The following is a 17,234-nucleotide window of genomic DNA, read 5'->3' on the forward strand; positions in this document are numbered from 1 at the left end:
TTTGATATGTATCATGCGCGCGCGCGCATTTGTTGAGCATTTCTTGCCGTGTATAATCTATTTCTCTTCATACTCGCCACGCTTGTCTCTCCACTTTTGCCCGTAATACGTACAATATAATTTGTGCGTATCAAGTTAATGTTGTGAGTCCGTAATGCAATGTCTCTTAACGAGCTCGACAAACTTATTGAATACCAGGAAGGAAGAAAGGGCGCGAGAGAAATGTATCCCGCTGAAGGAAGATTTATGTCGTTGCCCAGCGAAGAGAAAAATAACGAAGAGAAGAACGCGAATGTCGTGCGAGAAGCTACGTTCTGTGACACGGTTCAGAAAAAGCACTCTCTCGCGCGCGCAAGTTTTCTTCTCTCGTTCGGCTTACATAGCTTGCTTACCAAGAGAATCGCGATAGTAAGAAGGTTAAGGTAACACGATGGATCCCTCCCTCTTTCCCTCACTCTCTTCAGCTCGATCTTAGCCCGGGTAAAGAAGAGCGCAACGAGACTCTCCGGCAGTTGGTTTTATTTTCCTCCGATGACACATCGATGACTCCTCGAGTGGCGGACAAATTGAATTACGCGAAGGCCCTCGACAATCGCATTAGTCGTCTAGAGCGGGAAGTATCCGCAATTTACTTTTATGAAGTTTCGCGCAGTATACGAGTCATATGGCGTCGCAATAATCCGCTCTAAAATTTCTGGATCGCTCCGTGAAACGGACTAAAGGGGGCAGTCTCCTCGCCGCTATATCCAAGCCGTATAATGAATACTGAAAACGATGATGGTCACTTGTTTTCCGTCACGAAGTAAACTGATGAAAATGCAAACAGGCACTGCCAATGTTGGCGAATAATCGGCTGATGAAAAAAAGAAAAAAAAAACAAAACGCGTGCACCGGTATATAATAGAGGAAAGAGCGAGTTACAGAGAGTGTAAAACTCGCGAGTGTGTAAAGATTCATCCCGATTCCTGCAAAATTGGAACACCGGCGAGTGGTATATTGAGTTATTTTCACATTCGCGTATCTACTAATTCCCCCACCGATCACTCTCTCTCACGCGCGTTCATTCCGTTTCCCTCTGCGGTAAAAAATCATACATATTTCATATAACAGCGGAGCGTAGCCGTGCGGCATTGTTTACGGGGAAAAATCCGCGGGTATAAATTCGGAAACAACGTGGACTGGACTGTCGCGCGCTGCGGGTTACATCTGACCGCGCGCTCGCGTGCGGAGAAAATCCCGATTCCGCTTTACAAGCTCGTTCGCAGCAGCGTGTCGCCGCCGCGCGTTCTCCTTGTCTGGCGATTGCTCCGACGCGTCGCATCGGCCGCTAGAATAAAACTACCAGCGGCTCTCTCGCCGGGCTCTCTCGCTATTTCGACGGGTTGGGACAAAGCGGGTCGCTGTCGGGAGAAAGAGCCGCGCGAAGGACCAGCAAGCGGGGAAAAAATCGGGCGTCCCATGCAATCGTCGGCCGGAGGCGTTTGCGAGTTTCAACGACGTCCGGCCGGAGCGTTAATTCACTTTAATCCTTCGCCACCGCCATTGCCATCGCCGCTGTGCCGTGCCGTGCCGTGCCGTGCCGTGGCTCGCGATCGAGCGCGTAAATCGTCCCGAATCGCCGGCAAGTGCCGGCGCAGCGCTCGAGCTGGCTGGTTTTCCGGTACCTTCATTGTTCCTCCCGGAAACAAAACAGGCGTGCACGTTGATATGCGTGCCGCGGTACACAATGCGACCCGACCGCCGGCCTCCGATGCATCAGTGGTGAGCCGCGCGTTCTTCGCGCAGAATCAATCGATAAAAAGAGTCGGAAGGAGAGAGATTGGGAAGCTATAATCTCTTGCGCGAGAACGAAAGAGGAGCCGCCGCCGCCGGTAGGCTGCGGTAAATTCCGCGACGGCGCATGGACACTGCGAGTCGGCAGGCCGGCATTCTCCCCGATAAGCTCAAAATGCGCGCACGCTGAAGCTGTCCGATAATTGATTTTTAATCCTACCCGCTGATCCTTGAAATCGAAGCTCATTAGCCCACGGCGCCACGGCGCCGCGTCGCCGCTCGCTCGATTGACGTTACGTTCGCGTCGTTGCACTTGCACAGTCGCGAAGGTTCAAGCTTAGCAAAATGCGTCATTCTAGCGGATTCTCTTTGAATCGACGTAGACGCGGGCCGTTTTGTACGAAGAAACCATCCGCTATCACCGTGCCATCACCGTGAGAGCACTGGCTGCAGCAATTGGGTTACTTCTCGGGTATTATACTGTTCTCGTGCATTACTGTGATACATACTTTGTCCGCGCGGGCAGTACGGAAAGTATAACGTGAGCTTTTCCGTTTTGTATCGAACGCTACCGTATATCCTTTCGCTCTGTAATCACGAGCCCTTGTCGTTGTTTCGGGAGAAGCTGTACCTGGAAAAACACTGTCTCCTTTTCCCCATATTGATCTCGCACGAATGTGCGCGTGTTATTTTCATATTTAAATTCATTGTTTCGTACGTGTAAATGCTTTTTCATTTCTCGGTCCGTATAACTGCTTTGTAACGTGTATTTTTTTTCCAATTTTATATTTAATGAATAAATGAATGGTATATTGTTCTATCGGAAAATAATATATAATATAAACTCGATAGTTGTGCGGAACATAAAGGGCTAAATTGGGATTTTTATTGTTAACCATCGCGCACTCGCGGACAGCTTTGCTGATGCGCTAGAAGGGAAATAATAATTTAAAACACTTTTATATGGAGGATTTCTGGCTTCTCAAGAATCCCCTCGTTCGTTGATTGATTTCTTTCATTTACTTATTCTCTTTCTTCCTTCTCCGTCACAACACACAGTAGAATGACTTCTTTTCACGTTCCAACCTTTTATTCATCTTCTTCGAATTTGAAATTGCAATATTACAATTGGCATTTTGTTTGCGTGTGATACTAAATTCGTATTATTTTCAAGGAAGCTTGTAGCTTTTGTATTTGAAAACATTCTGACATACCAAAATATCTCTTTTATATATTTACGCGTTTTACATGACAAAATCTAAAAAGCTCGGTCCGTGTATTTTTAATGTTTCTATTACACAGGAAACGCACGTTTAAAAGTTGATAGCTGCAGTTCGTACGTCGTTTCATAGTATGCGCTTGACCAAAAACTTTGTTTCTATCAAAATAGTAAAATATTTTATCTGCTGCCGTCGTGCGGGAGACCAGGTTGCGCGAATTTCTCGTACACGGGATGTCCTACAAATTGAAAGTTTTACGGCTTCAACTAAACCCCGCACGGAAAAACATTGTGCGAAGATTGCGCCACCTTCACGATTGTGCCACATGCACGCTCCGCGGAAAGTACATATAAAATATATATTTTATGTCGCTTCTTATCATAATAGCGCGAACATGCGATCACCTTCGTCATCACTTTCACCGATTGCGTCATTTGAAAGAATAGCGAAATTTTAAAGCTTATATTTAGTTCCACTGAATTATCCAAATATATTAAATAGAAATATTTGTATATACATATGTGTCCACACGTACATTTTCTCTCTATACATATACTGATTACACACAAACATAACAATATGTAATCAGTTGCTGCACATGTGGAAGTATAAAAGTCGCTCCTTTAGATAATACTGGAATAAATGTGGCAGTATTACTCGTTTTTATTGTCCAGTGAGACCTGAAACAATTTTTCACGCGTCTTACTCGCTCTTTGCCCCAACGTTTAACCGTCGCCACGACGTTTTTACGTTACCGGAAAAAGAGATGTGGCGTTTACTGAAAAATTAGACTTGTTAATCTTTTTTACTTCCGTCTTCCTCTCAGTTTTTCTTACTTAAATATTTCATCGTGCGCACATGCGGGAAATCCCCCTCAGCTGTCTGACGTTTCTCAGATTCGCATATAACATCTGGAGTGGAACATACATAAAAGGGAAGAAGACAAAAATATCGTATCAAAGATAACAACGTGATTGTTATTTCGGAAATATTCGCGCGCAATGATACTCAAGAGAAAACGGAAAGAGAACTACTTGTGACAGAGATAAAATGATCGAAGAGTTACGTACAGCAGGCCTATACGGCTCGCGAATGATTCCATAACGACATTTGCTTCGCCCCTCGTCGGCAAGTAAGTTGCACATTGCGGCGGTGCGCAGGCGGTGCGTCTTCGCGATCTGCTCGCCGTGTTCCCGACGCGAGCGCAAAGTATGTACAGACTGTTGTACGCGTATACAGACGAGCATAAGTAATCGCCATCGTTGGAAAGTCCTTCGTGTCGAGAAGAATGGCCGACGACAAGATCACGGCGGTGAGTTCGCGCCGCATTCTGCGCGAAGCGCGGCGCGTCTCTTTCTGTCATATCGCGACAGTTTGGTTCTGCGAGCTCTCATCGTCCCTGTTCCTCCTGCGTTGCAAAAGCTCCTGGATCTCGCGGAACGTCCGACCCTTGGTCTCGGGCACGACGAATATCACCATGAGGAATGCCAACAAGCACGAGCTCGCGAAGAAATAATAAACGGCGTGCGCGCCCAGTAGGTCGCCGATGACTTGATACAGTTTGGAGACTGCGAAGCCGAGCACACCGTCGAAGACGGTGATGATAGCGCCGGCGAACGCCTTCACCTCGGTGGGAAAGAGCTCGCCAATGAGCGCATTCGGCAGCGTGCCCAATCCGAGCTGAAATGCCACCTGAAAGGCGATTACGTCGACCACCGGAAGCAGATTCGCCGCGGAGACGTCGACGCCCCTGCCGTCCAGCATGAGGTATATCGCCAGGATGGCGAGGGTAATGGAGGAGCCCAGAGTGGAAGCAATCAGCAGCGGACGTCTACCCGCGCCCTCGACGGTCGCAGTCGATAATCCTCCCGAAACGAGGCCGACCGCGAGCACCAGTATCGTAGCCAGGTTGGAGTCGATGCCGATAGCAGCTTTCTTGAAGAGCACTTCGAGGTACTGCATAGTGCTGAAATTTCCGCTAAGCTGCTGCGCCGCCACCAGGCCCAGTATGATACCAAGCGCTCGGGCGTTGCTGGGTAACAGCATCAGCTTGAGTTTACCGATCCAACTGCGTTTGACCGGCTCGGTCCTGGCGCCGGGTCCGATTACGGGAATGTTGTCGCGGATGTCTTCGATGAAGACACTACGGAGAGCCACTTCCAGCTCCCTACGGGCCTCGTCTCGATCGCGGATTCCTTTGAAGAAGGCCAGGGATTTAGTCGCCTCCGCTTTGCGGCCCCTGGCCGCGAGGAAAGCGGGTGTCTCGGGGAACCAAGAGAAGCACGCCACGAAGAGGATCGGTACAGCGAGCAGTATGGCGGCTAATGCCCGATAAGACACCCAGGGACCGATGCTGCAGGTCAGTAAGGAGCCGGTAAACACGTTGACGGCGATCAAGGTGCCGAGGGCACCGCGGATTCCAACGTCGGCGACCTCCGACACATACATGGGGTTGGTCGTGTACGAGATGCCCACGCCTACGCCGAGGATCACCCTGGAGATGTAGAGCGCCGGGACGCTTTGGGCGAAGAGTACGACGGTCCAGCCGATCATGAAGAAGCCGCTGGCTAACAACAGACATTTCTTACGGCCGTATCTGTCGGCGAGACTCGCTCCGAGGAACGGGCCGATCATAGAACCGATGACGGTCAACGACACTATCCAAGAACCCTCGTCGTCGGTAATCCTCACCGGCACGTCGCTGGCGCCGGATGTGAGCCGGGAGAGCGACGTGGTGGTCCATCCGTAAACGGTGCCGACCGCCACCATCGATAGAGTCGCTGTAAAATGACGATTGGTCGAGGATGAATGGACGATTGGGAGCGTCGGGTTATCATTATAGAGACGCGCGCGACATCTCGCGAAACCTGACAAACCTGATATGCATGCCAGCCATTGCCTCCATTGCGTCCGTTTGCTGTCACGACGCTTCTCCGGCTCGGGCGAGGCTTGAATTACGATCTCCCCCTTTGATGAGGTTTCTTTCAGGGTGCCGATCTGCGGTAGAAAACGTGCCATTGATCGTTTTGGAAAAGGCGCTTTCTCTCTGCTTGCAGCAGGCGCCCCTACTTTTTCACTTTCTCGACTTTAACAGTTTTATCCGCTGGTCAGGGTATTCACGAATTCTATTTATAAACAGAGTAGATGAAACATTGACTTGACTACAAACGTCAAGATCATGACATTCTTGTTATTAACGCGACGCACAAAAACTTGTTCTATCGGGTGAATTCGGTCGGCGGGTGTAGGGTTCAAATTAGCGACATGTGTTGTGTTGTTGTTGTTGTTGAAGCGTAAATCTCCTCGCGCATGACAGGACATAGAAATCTTTTCTGGAGCGGGGAAGCAACAGGTGACAACGAATGATAACGTCGTAGATTAATGTGAAATGCAAAAAGTGAAGTGAAAACTATATGTCTCTCTCTCTCTCTCTCTCTCTCTCTCTCTCTCTCTCTCTCTCTCTCTCTCTCTCTCTCTCTCTCTCTCTCTCTCTCTCTCTCTCTCTCTCTCTCTCTCTCTCTCTCTCTCTCTCTCTCTCTCTCTCTCTCTCTCTCTCTCTCTCTCTCTCTCTCTCTCTCTCTCTCTCTCTCTCTCTCTCTCTCTCTCTCTCTCTCTCTCTCTCTCTCTCTCTCTCTCTCTCTCTCTCTCTCTCCTCTCTCTCTCTCTCTCTCTCTCTCTCTCTCTCTCTCTCTCTCTCTCTCTCTCTCTCTCTCTCTCTCTCTCTCTCTCTCTCTCTCTCTCTCTCTCTCTCTCTCTCTCTCTCTCTCTCTCTCTCTCTCTCTCTCTCTCTCTCTCTCTCTCTCTTCTCTCTCTCTCTCTCTCTCTCTCTCTCTCTCTCTCTCTTCTCTCTCTCTCTCTCTCTCTCTCCTCTCCTCTTCTTTTTCTCTCTCTCTCTCTCTTCTCTCTCTCTCTCTCTCTCTCTGCAAGTATTCGTTAGGTGTGGTCCAACGAGAATCGTTCGGCTCGCGTAAGTTCCCTCCGTATCTGTCACAGCGCGGAGTAAATTACTCGCGCGGTTTTGTCGAGAGCGTGGCACAAACAATGCATAATTGGCCTCACGGCTGGAGAGAGGGAGGGGAAGAGTCGTTTCCTTATTTTCTATTTATTAATGAGATCGTGCATGCGAGGAAACGCTCGCGGCGCGCAATTGCCCATCGGGGAGTCATCGTTCCACCGATTGAGCGTGGCGCCACGATAAGCGAGCGCGATCGAGTGCACATGCGCACAACTTTTGTTCCAAGGCGTAGGCCGTTCCTCGCGTCCATCGCGTGCTTGCCCGCCACATAACCTAACTCGCGGCAGCAGCAGCTCGTCAGGCGACGCGGCCTACACACGGATTTATCGCGATAGTTTGATGCACGCGAGAACGAGATTTGATAAGCGGGCGAGCAACGGTGAGAGCCTTCCGGCCTTCGTTTCGCGCGGCTACTCACCAATACGAGTTTCGTGCTTCTCACGACTCGTCGGAGCCACCGTGCGCACTTGTGACCCGCGGCCTCGAGCGAAACACCCATTTTTGCCTCGCGACGACACGTTCTCGGGCGCGTCTCGACTTTCTTCCCGGCAGCGCGGCTGGTCCACCGCGTACGCACGCACGGCCGCCGACATGTACGTCCGCGTGACGTAGCTGTGCAACGTGCCCGGGGAACACCCGGAGCATGCAACGTTCGTTACACAACACGCTCGGCAAAGGGCGATGCCCTCCTCCTTTGAACACGTCCGAATACGTCGAGTCACTACGTCATCCACGGTTAGGCACACACAACTCGTCTTTCGTCGTCGACGATTAACGCGGCTATGTTTGGACGAATCCGTGTGCGAACTGATAACCGATAGCGACTCGGACACCTCCCCCGGCTCGCGGACTCGAGGCTTTGATCGGATCGCGAACACAAAGTTCGCACGGGTAAATAGCGCGCGGGTAGCTTTAGGGAGTTTAGTTTGCCGAAAGTTACGAAATTTGCATTTTGCGAATTACCGCGTTACAGAGGTGACCTCCCGTGACTCAAAACCCGTTCCGTTCGCGCACGGTTCGCCTTTGCGCGCGACGCGACAAGCGTCTGGCGCGTTTCTCTCTCTCTCTCTCTCTCTCTCTCTCTCTCTCTCTCTCATTTGCTTTTTGCCAGCGGCCGTTGGATTCGCATGTCATTATTCTTTTTACCTACAGCTGAAATCGAGGGTACAAGTCTCGTGAATATTCGGAACCGACAAACAGCCATTCGACGCGTCATGAAGCACGTGCGTTCGTGCGTGCGCGCGCGCGCGCGTGCGCGCGCGTACGTGAGTGCACAAGTCGGTATGGCCGTGTCGCGCTTCCACGAAGGCTGCATGGCATCGCGCGTCTCCTCGTGCCTCCTGGCTCGTAAAAATAACCTCGGAGCGGGTTTTCTGGCACACGAGAGGCAGAACCGAGCGCGGAACCTCGCGATTTCGATGAAACCGACGTCGTGAAATCGATACTCACCAGCGGATCCGTCGTCCCTGTCATGACTCCTCGCCTTCGGTCTCTTTAAAAGTCACCTGCGATATCGGAAAAAAGACCTATCGCGATCGAGCTACTTTCCCCGGCCGGGGATTCGACTGCTCCCGTGATTTCGCTTGTATCTTTCCACCGTACCCGTGCTACCGGATACTTCGGGAAACGCGCAGGCGCCACACTCGAGTTTGCCTCCGCGCATTTGCGCGCGCGCGGATGATCACACTTCTTTATCTGTGCCATTTTTCTCTCTCTCTCTCTCTCTCTCTCTCTCTCTTTTTTCCGTCGCTCTCTCATTATCGTTGTTTGGTGTTTACGTTCCTTCCCCAACCGCGGTATTTTTAATCCACGAGACAGTGGAGTTCGTACGTTGGTGGTCTCGCTCCAAGCGTGGATCGCTTGGATCACGAAGAGTTTGGGACTATAGGAGAATGGTTTTGTTCGATCCCCGCTTGCAACGGACAGATGAAAGACAAGTTGGAGATGTGAGGAGACGAATTTTTTCTCATTATTCTACATTAGCCGGCGATGTTGACTGATGATTATTATGACAGCTGATTGCGGATCAGAAGCTATATATTCATGCAACGAAGTTAACGAAGAAAGATCTTGAGTTTTAATTAACATTTTTCTTTCTATATCTCGATGGCGAATCGCTTCACATTGCTATCGAATCACACCCAGCACCCAGAGCACCAAGTACAGTTGAGGAAAATATAATAAAGATATGAAAATCAGATATTTCGATATACGAGTAGACATACATAATGAGATTACAGGGAAACATCCATTTCTATCAGCAGGTCGACCGTTCAGCAGTTCTCGATTCGAATCTATGAAAAATCGCATGACCGATGCGCGACTTGCGCGCGGAGTAACTCTACGTGCCGAGTAACGAATAACGCGCCGGCAGTTGTTGATTATCCGAGTGTCGGATTAATTATGCGCCTCGCGATTGCGGCACTTCGGTTTCGTCTGTTTACGCGGCCGACGGAATGGAAATCGGAGCGGCGTATTGCAACTGCAGCGCGAACGAAACTGTGTCACTTACGTTCGTGGTTGCAGCCATGTGAGACGAGAATGGAACTGCCGTCCTATTTCTTCTGGCGATTCCGCCGCCTGGGCTTTCAACGATGAATTCAACAAGTAGTTTTCGCGAGCAGCACTGAACGCCCTTAATTTCAGGCTATTGATAGCTTTCGGTCGGGAAGTGCGGGACAAAGTGTGATAAACACCGCGGCTGCTGATCCTCGAGCTTCCCGGTAGATTGACCGTCGTGGTAGCTCTTCAGCACACGATTCGAGATTGTCGCCGGTCGATAGTTGATGGTCCACGCGATTTGTCGATCGAGTTCTTCACCGTTGTTTTCCACCAGGCCCGATGATGATGATCACCCCGAGATTCCTGAACGCTCTTTTCTTTTGCTCTTGCGAATCGTACAGCCGATACTCAGACGGTAACACAATTAGCGCATGTAATAACAACAACAACACTTCGCAGCAGTAATAGCAGCTGTTTCACAAGAGCTACGTATGTAATATCGACCTTCCGAATTTCTTCCAAGTTTTCTGTGAAAAAACCGCTGATCGCGCGAGAGTTTACGATTCTTACGTTTGTCGGTTCAGCGGCAAAACGTCCTCGCGCAATCGTGACTTCGAAATGTCAAGGTTTCCCGACGGAACCAATAAGTAAATCTAGCCGGCGGCTTCTCTTATCCCGCCTTTTTTCCTATTTTCGTATTCGGTCCGACAGACCGCGCGACGCATCTACCGATTAGTCGGTTTTCGCGAAGGTCGTGATCGAGCGACTACCAGCTGTTACTCGTTCCCAACAGTGGTTTTCTCAATATGCCTCGTCATGGTCATGCCTCGGCGATTGCCCGTCGCTCGCTCTCACTCAACACTCGTAAACACTACTCGCTCGGCGATGAATTTGAATTCTTCGTGGCGTGCGGGTATCGCGGCGGCGGCCGCGTCTTATCGAGGCGACCGGCCGATCTAGATAGATCTATTTATCCGTTACTTCGTAATCGGGTCCAGCCGCGACGGTGCATGCGACAACCCACTACCGCTCTCGTGCCCAATTGGCCTTAATCCGATTGTCGTTAATTGCAAGCCGGTACACATTACGGCTCGCACGCCACCACCATCGCTGCGCTTAGCGATGACAATAACCGTTGGTCAGAGGATCTCTCCGCGGACTCGCGTCTTCTTTCGCCGACTGATGACGAGCAACAGGCGGTCGTTGCTCGTCGCAAGCAAGCAAGCAAGCAAGCAAGCAAGCAAGCAAGCAAGCAAGCAAGCAAACAAGTAAGCAAGCGAGCGAGTTTGTTCCCTCATGGTGGTGCGATTTTGCCCAGACATTCTATCTCTTTTGTCCCTTATCGCCCGCGTGTACTCCGCTATCTCGACGTGGTGGGTGCATGTATGCCCTACCGTATATACGCTTGGGTTCAGCAAGAGAGACGCGTCATGGCTTATCTTGCCGCACGCATGCCTCTGATCTGCGTGTTCTCAAACAAACTGCGACGGCAGACAATATAGTTGTTAATTGTCGCTAGATAGAAGCGTCGCGCGTCGAATTGAATTATTCGATCGGTCTCTGTGGAGGACACGAATTGGTTTGCTCGAATCTATCGTCGAAGCGTAGAGTCGGAAAGAGCGAGAACAAGAGAGAGAGAGAGAGAGAGAGAGAGAGACAGGGGGGAAGAGAGAAAAGCACGCGGGAAAGCTACTAACTCGTGTCTATCCGTTGAATTAAATGATTTACTCGGTCCAGTTCATACAGGTCGTGTTGCAGCTTTTTTTATAAAAATAGTTGGGAAAGGATATTCTCTCTCTCTCTCTCTCTCTCTCTTTCTCTCGGTAACTTTTACGATAAACTTTATTGTTATAATTAAAGTACATGAATTTTATTTATTACAATTTTCTCTACGCACGAAAAGCACGCGTACATTTGTTTGAGCTAATCCTCGCCTATTGGAAAAGATTGCAGCGGGAATAAGATTTCCACGTGTGTGTTTGTTTTCTGCAAATGAGATTGCTCTCATTTGCAGGAATAGTACAAAAGGCGCGCGTGTGCGTGTGTGTGTGTGTGTGTTGTGTCAACCCCCCTTTTCACTTCGATCGGGCGAGAAAGGCAATTGATCAAATAGGGTCTTAATCGTGCGCTTTCGGCGGATACAATAACGGGAACAACAAGCACGGTGCGTCAAAGGGATTTATTGCGTTTCGAAGTTAAGCTGATTGCGTTTCAGAGCGAATCGTTCGGGCTCTCTCCTGGGATATGCGCGATCTCCAGAATAATTTAGCGTTTCGAGGCTGCGCCTTTGCGCCAGTACCTGGCGCAATTTATAGAACCGTCTTTCGTCATGACGCATAAGTAAACTAATCTGTGACTGTGCCGTGTTACAATCAGACGGCGGATTGACGCGCATTGATTTAAATTGCGTATCTGGCGTATCTGGTAATCAGGGTCGCGCAACTATCAAGAGCAAATCTTTGTATTCGACGTATTCGACGCTCTGGACGAGGACGAGCTCGCTCCAGGAAGCACACACGCGGTCGGGAAGATTTGTGACTTTGGTACACAATACGCGTGTTCACGCGATACACTCCGCTGATTAAGCGGCGGCGCGAGCGATTTGGACATTTCGAGTTAATGAGCGTTCTCTCGCGCATGAGGAGACGACCATCGGCGGAAATTGCAGTTAGGAATGGCGCGAGTCGCGCTCTGCAGTTTAGCGGGAATCGAACCCGCGTGTGTTCTAACTGCTAAGATCCGGAATTGCTCAACATGTGTGCGCCACAACTTAATCAATCATAAGATTACTGGCGGATTATGCTTGATATATTATTAACGACGCGACTATCGTCGCGTCACGCATACGCCATGATTAATTCCTATGCGGGCTTCGGTTTGATTGGTAAATAGAATGGTAATTCCAACGCGATAGAAGTTTATATGGAGCGCGTTCGCGTGTCGAAAACAGTGACGGCTTTAACTGCGCCGACTCGGATTAACATGGATGAGATTGATGCTCCGAATCACTCTGATAAATAGATTCACACGGTGCGACAGCATCGAACGAGGCGTCAACTGCGTGTCAATAGTAGCGCGCTCTTAATAATTTCTCTTTTGTCGTCACCGTCGCATTTCAACGTATTTCATATCGCTTAATCGCTCGCCTTGCACCGTCTTTCTCTCTCTCTCTCTCTCTCTCTCTCTCTTTCTCTGCACATTAAATTATCTATGAACGTTATTTTCCTAATTGACGCAAGAATCGTTCCTTATCTCGCTACTCATTGCCGTCATATAGAGGCTTCCGCGTGTTTAACGAGATTTCTCGAATTGCCGTTAGAATGATAAGATAGATCGTGATGATTGCATAAGTAGAATCTACCGAGTTACATGCAAACAACCACGACCCGCATTCTTATCCTGGCCTCGTTCGCGTCCGTCGAAGGGTTCGATAAGAACGCGAATGCAAGCTGGATCTTGATGCTTTCCTCTCGACGTTTCTTTCGGAAATACCATTGATCCGGGCCAGATCCAATCGGAAAACCGGAGATTTCGAATCTGGCATATAGCTCGTACTGTTTCTCTCGGCGTCAACCTTTCACATTGTCTCTATACGTCAAGACGTCGCGCGATCGTTTAATCATCTCGAAACAGCTCGTCGCGTCGCGGCCTAAACAGATATCTATTCTCTTTCCCGTTGCGCTCCCTCGAATAAAATGATGACTTCGACTTAATGCGTTACGCGACAAATTGCTTCGCTTTGCCTCCGCTGTGCCGTCGCGTAATCACATAAATTGTCATTGTCTTAGCCGTTCCTGTTCAACAACCGGTTGTTGCACAGCGGCGCACGAACGGCTCTCGAGTCTCCTCTCGCAGCTGTTCGATCTTCACGACTTGGCGCGGCGCATCTCGCGTCACGACGGGACGCGAGAAATCGCGCGAATTCGCTCGCTCGAGCAGAGCCGCGCCGCTCTCGAACGTCGCGGCTGGCTCGACGCGTCGTTATTCCGCGAACGTAAAGTTAATTAAAGTAATCCTCGGTTAATCGGCGTCGCCGGCGCGGCGTGGCGCGGCGCGGCGCGCTCATTATGTCGCCTTTACAAGTGCGCAGGGTGTCCGCGCCGCCGCGCCCTGCCGCTCGTCGTGATTAAAATTTAAAGCGGCGCGCACGCCATTTGCTCGGCGAAACGAGCCCCGACGAAGTATCGACCTCGTTCCCGTGTCTTTTGACTTTTTCCCACGCCCGAGTCAAAGGACGCGCTTAGTTGTCCGTTCGCTTGTTAATGTTATACGCCTTCGTTATCTCGCGTCAGATGTATTATTGAAGACGGCGCCGCGCACACTCGAGGAGGAGACGTAACGAGACTGTACGCTGCCCGGAATAATTAGTGGATCGTTGGTTCAAACGGTCCAACGGTTCAGAACGCTCATGTGAAGTCGCGTTGGATATCTGTATCTCTTCTCGTCTTCTATTCTGATCCTCGGTAAACAGATTTATATTTCAGCTGTTTATTTCCGCGCTTCGCGAAGGGGCTGAAATTCGGGGCTATTCGCGACGGAACTTATGTAGTTTATACCACGATCGTATCGAGTAATATTGGACGTTGATCGATTGGAATGGTTTTGCGATTCGACTAACGTAATCGGCAGATCAATAGTCGCAATTGATCATTCGTCATACACGTAATTGTGTGTGAATAATTCAATCGATTAATGAAACTGAATATTAATTGATGTATAGTCGATCAGATTAAAGTAACCGTCTGAAATAATTATGCAATTATAAGTATGCAATTATAATTTACTCTCGTTGTTAATTTTCATCATTTTAGTCAACATTTTAATCGACATTTCATTCGATTAATGCCCAACACTGCTTTCCAGCGGTGTTGTACAGCCTCTCAGAGCGAATCGAGAGATATTAGAATATTCATTCGTATCTCCGCGATTTGCGCAGAAGCATTTAAGAAGCATAGTTGTCGGAGTCTCTGTCTAATTGCAACGACACATGTATATCCACATGTTGAAAAAGATACGTTCGTACTGTAGATAGGTTGTCCCGCGGGTGATCGTTGATTATTTGTTCCACATGCTAGAGAAAAGTTTGTGTAACCTGTGGAAGTACTGCTTTTTTCACTCTTTTCTCCCGTAGCTCGTGTATTGTCGCTTTGTGCAACGGCGCTGCGCGTATCGGATGTATAAAGCTCTCTCACGTCGCGATATAGAATGACATTCGAAGCATTCCTTTGTATAACGATTCAATGAAATATCGGCATTTCAGTCTTGTGCCTTTTTTCCATTTTGTTCCGCCTCAGTCTCACCGATAGCTCATTTATCCGTTTAGAGATATATTTATTAGATTTCCTTTTTCTTTCCGGATCAAAGAATAACAAAGGGATGATGGCGAAATTAAGAGGAGAAAATAGGCAGAAATCAACATGTTTTTTTAATCAGTTTTCCTGTAGGGCGGATTACGATGAGTTTTCACAATAAGATCGTACTGAAAGACTCCACGGATACGGGGAGAAAAATCTTCCCGGTAAGATCTCCGCGCTTTCTCTTCACGGTAAATGCACGGGAGCCGGTTTGATTAAATTTACGTTGATACGAATTTGTCTCGGTCAGGTTTCAGCCAGGGAAGCGAGCGCCCCTCACGTTCGATTCTGCGGCACTATGCCCGCCGTAACGAGTGGTGCACGTCACATTATGCGGAATAAATCAGCGCCGATGCGGGATTATGTAAGACATTAATCTTTTCGAACGCCGCGCGCGCTGACGAGACGTGCGATTTTTCACCCTCTTATTGATCTTCCGACAAGAGCAATGACTTTGGACGTCTCACGGGCCTGGACGGTTACATGTTCGCCATGAAAAATTCATGAGGCGCCATGTAACACGTATGTAATACGCTTGCCGTACATAAGACACGGTTTCGCAGTAATCCCCCTCCCCCCTATCCATATCGACTTTGTGTCACATGAATCATAACTGTTGCATTTGTAAAAGAAGAGAGTCTCGTTAAATTACTTACATACAGCTGTATTCCGCCGCATCGTGCATTGCACGGTCGTGTATTCTTTCAAAAGAACATCATTTACTCGCGGTGGTGAGTGAAAGAGAAATTTTTGCAAGTTGCCATTCATAAGCACCGTAACGAGGGTGGCCGTTTTTTGCGTTGCCGTTTTTAACGTTTTTAACGGACTTTCGACGATGCAAAGGTCAGACGACGGGAGAAAGAGCGAGAGATAGAGATAGAGATAGAGATAGAGAGAGAGAGAGAGAGAGAGAGAGAGAGAGAGAGAGAGAGAGAGAGAGAGAGAGAGAGTCGGAAAGTTAATTCTTCCGACAAAATTGGCGCTCCACGGTCGAGTTAAATATTCCTCATTATGCATGTATTGTAAATTCTCGCAAATTGCTCGGCAATAATTGATAGGCGTCCAACCTTCTCGTTAGAGTTACGCATAAATTCTTGTTTCATCGAAATTCGTATTTTTAATCGCTTCTGTAGAACGAATTGGCACGCGTGTGTGGATATTGCAGTCGTAAAGAGCTACCTCGTAAAATTAGAATGAGCTGTTGATGAGACTTTGTGAGAGATCGCTGGCGCTTGAAACTTTCATCGAAAATACTATTGACTCCTCAAGAAGACCGCGGTATGTTGGGTTTTCTTCAACGACGCCGAGCGAGGCTAAATTCATTCAGGAGCGCTCATCTAAAAGTTCAAATATTTGTTCCGTTGTAGAAAATTCCCAGATGAATTGGAATCTATCTGTCATCTCGTTGTCTCTGTTCATTTTATTCTTTTTTTTTTCTTTTTCTCTTTATTCTTTTTTTTTTTTTTTTTTACATATGCGTGCACGTCCAACACCGTTCCGGTTGATTTGTGCTAATACCGAGTGTCTAATGAGCAAAGTAATGAGATGAACGTGACTTGTCGTTATCGTTCCATCGTGGTCTTCACGCGCTTTTGGAGAGGCGTACAATTTTAATTGACTGTTCGCGGCATCGTTAAATAAGTTGACACGGCTTATTCCTCGGGGCTTTGTCCCAAACTTTCTCGGATGGCTTACATAAATGAGCGATCCACTCGCAAAATTGATATTCTCTAGGCTAAGCCGGCGAAATGTTATGACGTTAAGCCGCATGAGCTCTCGCGCGCGATTCTTGTTTCGTATAGTCAGCGGATTACAAGCCGATCGAGGATTATGACGCGAATTAACGGTTGAATAGGCGCAAATCAATTGCAACATGTATAAACTGCAAATTAATGAACGCCGAATTAATCGACTGGCACGACCTACATTTAATCCCGAACAGCTCGCTGTTCGAAACTCAAATTCGCTCGATTCCCCGCGAAGCCGCTCTCAATTGTTTCATTTTTTTCCCAAACAGTCGTCCTCGAGGACGGAGCTCTGAGAGTGGCGTGTGCTGTTTATAACCGCTGTTTCGCCTGTTATCGCTTATTTTTAGAACGATAAGCGGCAAGTCCTTATTCAAGTAGTAAACTGCTGAGTCTGCTCAATCAGACGGATCGTTTAAGTCAATATCCGACTTCACAATACGTCGCGATTGTCATCTCGAGGTTATGATACGCGACATTAAGATGGAACGTACATGTTTCTCAGGAGCGTTACCGAGGTGATCTCAGAAATGACGCAGTGCGCACAGGAGCAGCGTGTGTGCTCTCCCTTTTTCCCCGCATTTTCCTCTTAACGAGCGCCGTGCTAGTTTTGCCTCCGTATTCT

The 17,234-nt window shown here is 48.7% G+C and overlaps 1 protein-coding gene across 3 annotated transcripts; it reads right to left on the reverse strand.

Annotated features, from left to right (window-relative positions):
* Positions 1-2,841: 2,841 nt before the first annotated feature.
* LOC105191698 (facilitated trehalose transporter Tret1) lies at positions 2,842-10,692 on the reverse strand. 3 transcript variants are annotated; one of them, XM_011155277.3, is made up of 3 exons: positions 9,521-10,692; positions 5,870-5,990; positions 2,842-5,773 (listed from the first exon to the last, which is right to left on the reverse strand). In XM_011155277.3, the coding sequence occupies exons 1-3, from the start codon at positions 9,536-9,538 to the stop codon at positions 4,353-4,355; spliced, it is 1,560 nt and encodes a 519-aa protein (XP_011153579.1). In that variant the 5' UTR covers positions 9,539-10,692; the 3' UTR covers positions 2,842-4,352. The 3 variants fall into 3 exon arrangements, with proteins under 3 accessions (XP_011153579.1, XP_011153578.1, XP_011153576.1); XM_011155276.3 differs by lacking the exon at positions 9,521-10,692 and adding an exon at positions 8,458-8,684; XM_011155274.3 differs by lacking the exon at positions 9,521-10,692 and adding an exon at positions 7,427-8,014.
* Between the last annotated feature and the right edge of the window lie 6,542 nt (positions 10,693-17,234).

This window comes from Harpegnathos saltator, unplaced genomic scaffold (genome assembly GCF_003227715.2).
Source record: "Harpegnathos saltator strain DR-91 unplaced genomic scaffold, Hsal_v8.6 scaffold460, whole genome shotgun sequence".
Lineage (NCBI taxonomy): Eukaryota > Metazoa > Arthropoda > Insecta > Hymenoptera > Formicidae > Harpegnathos > Harpegnathos saltator.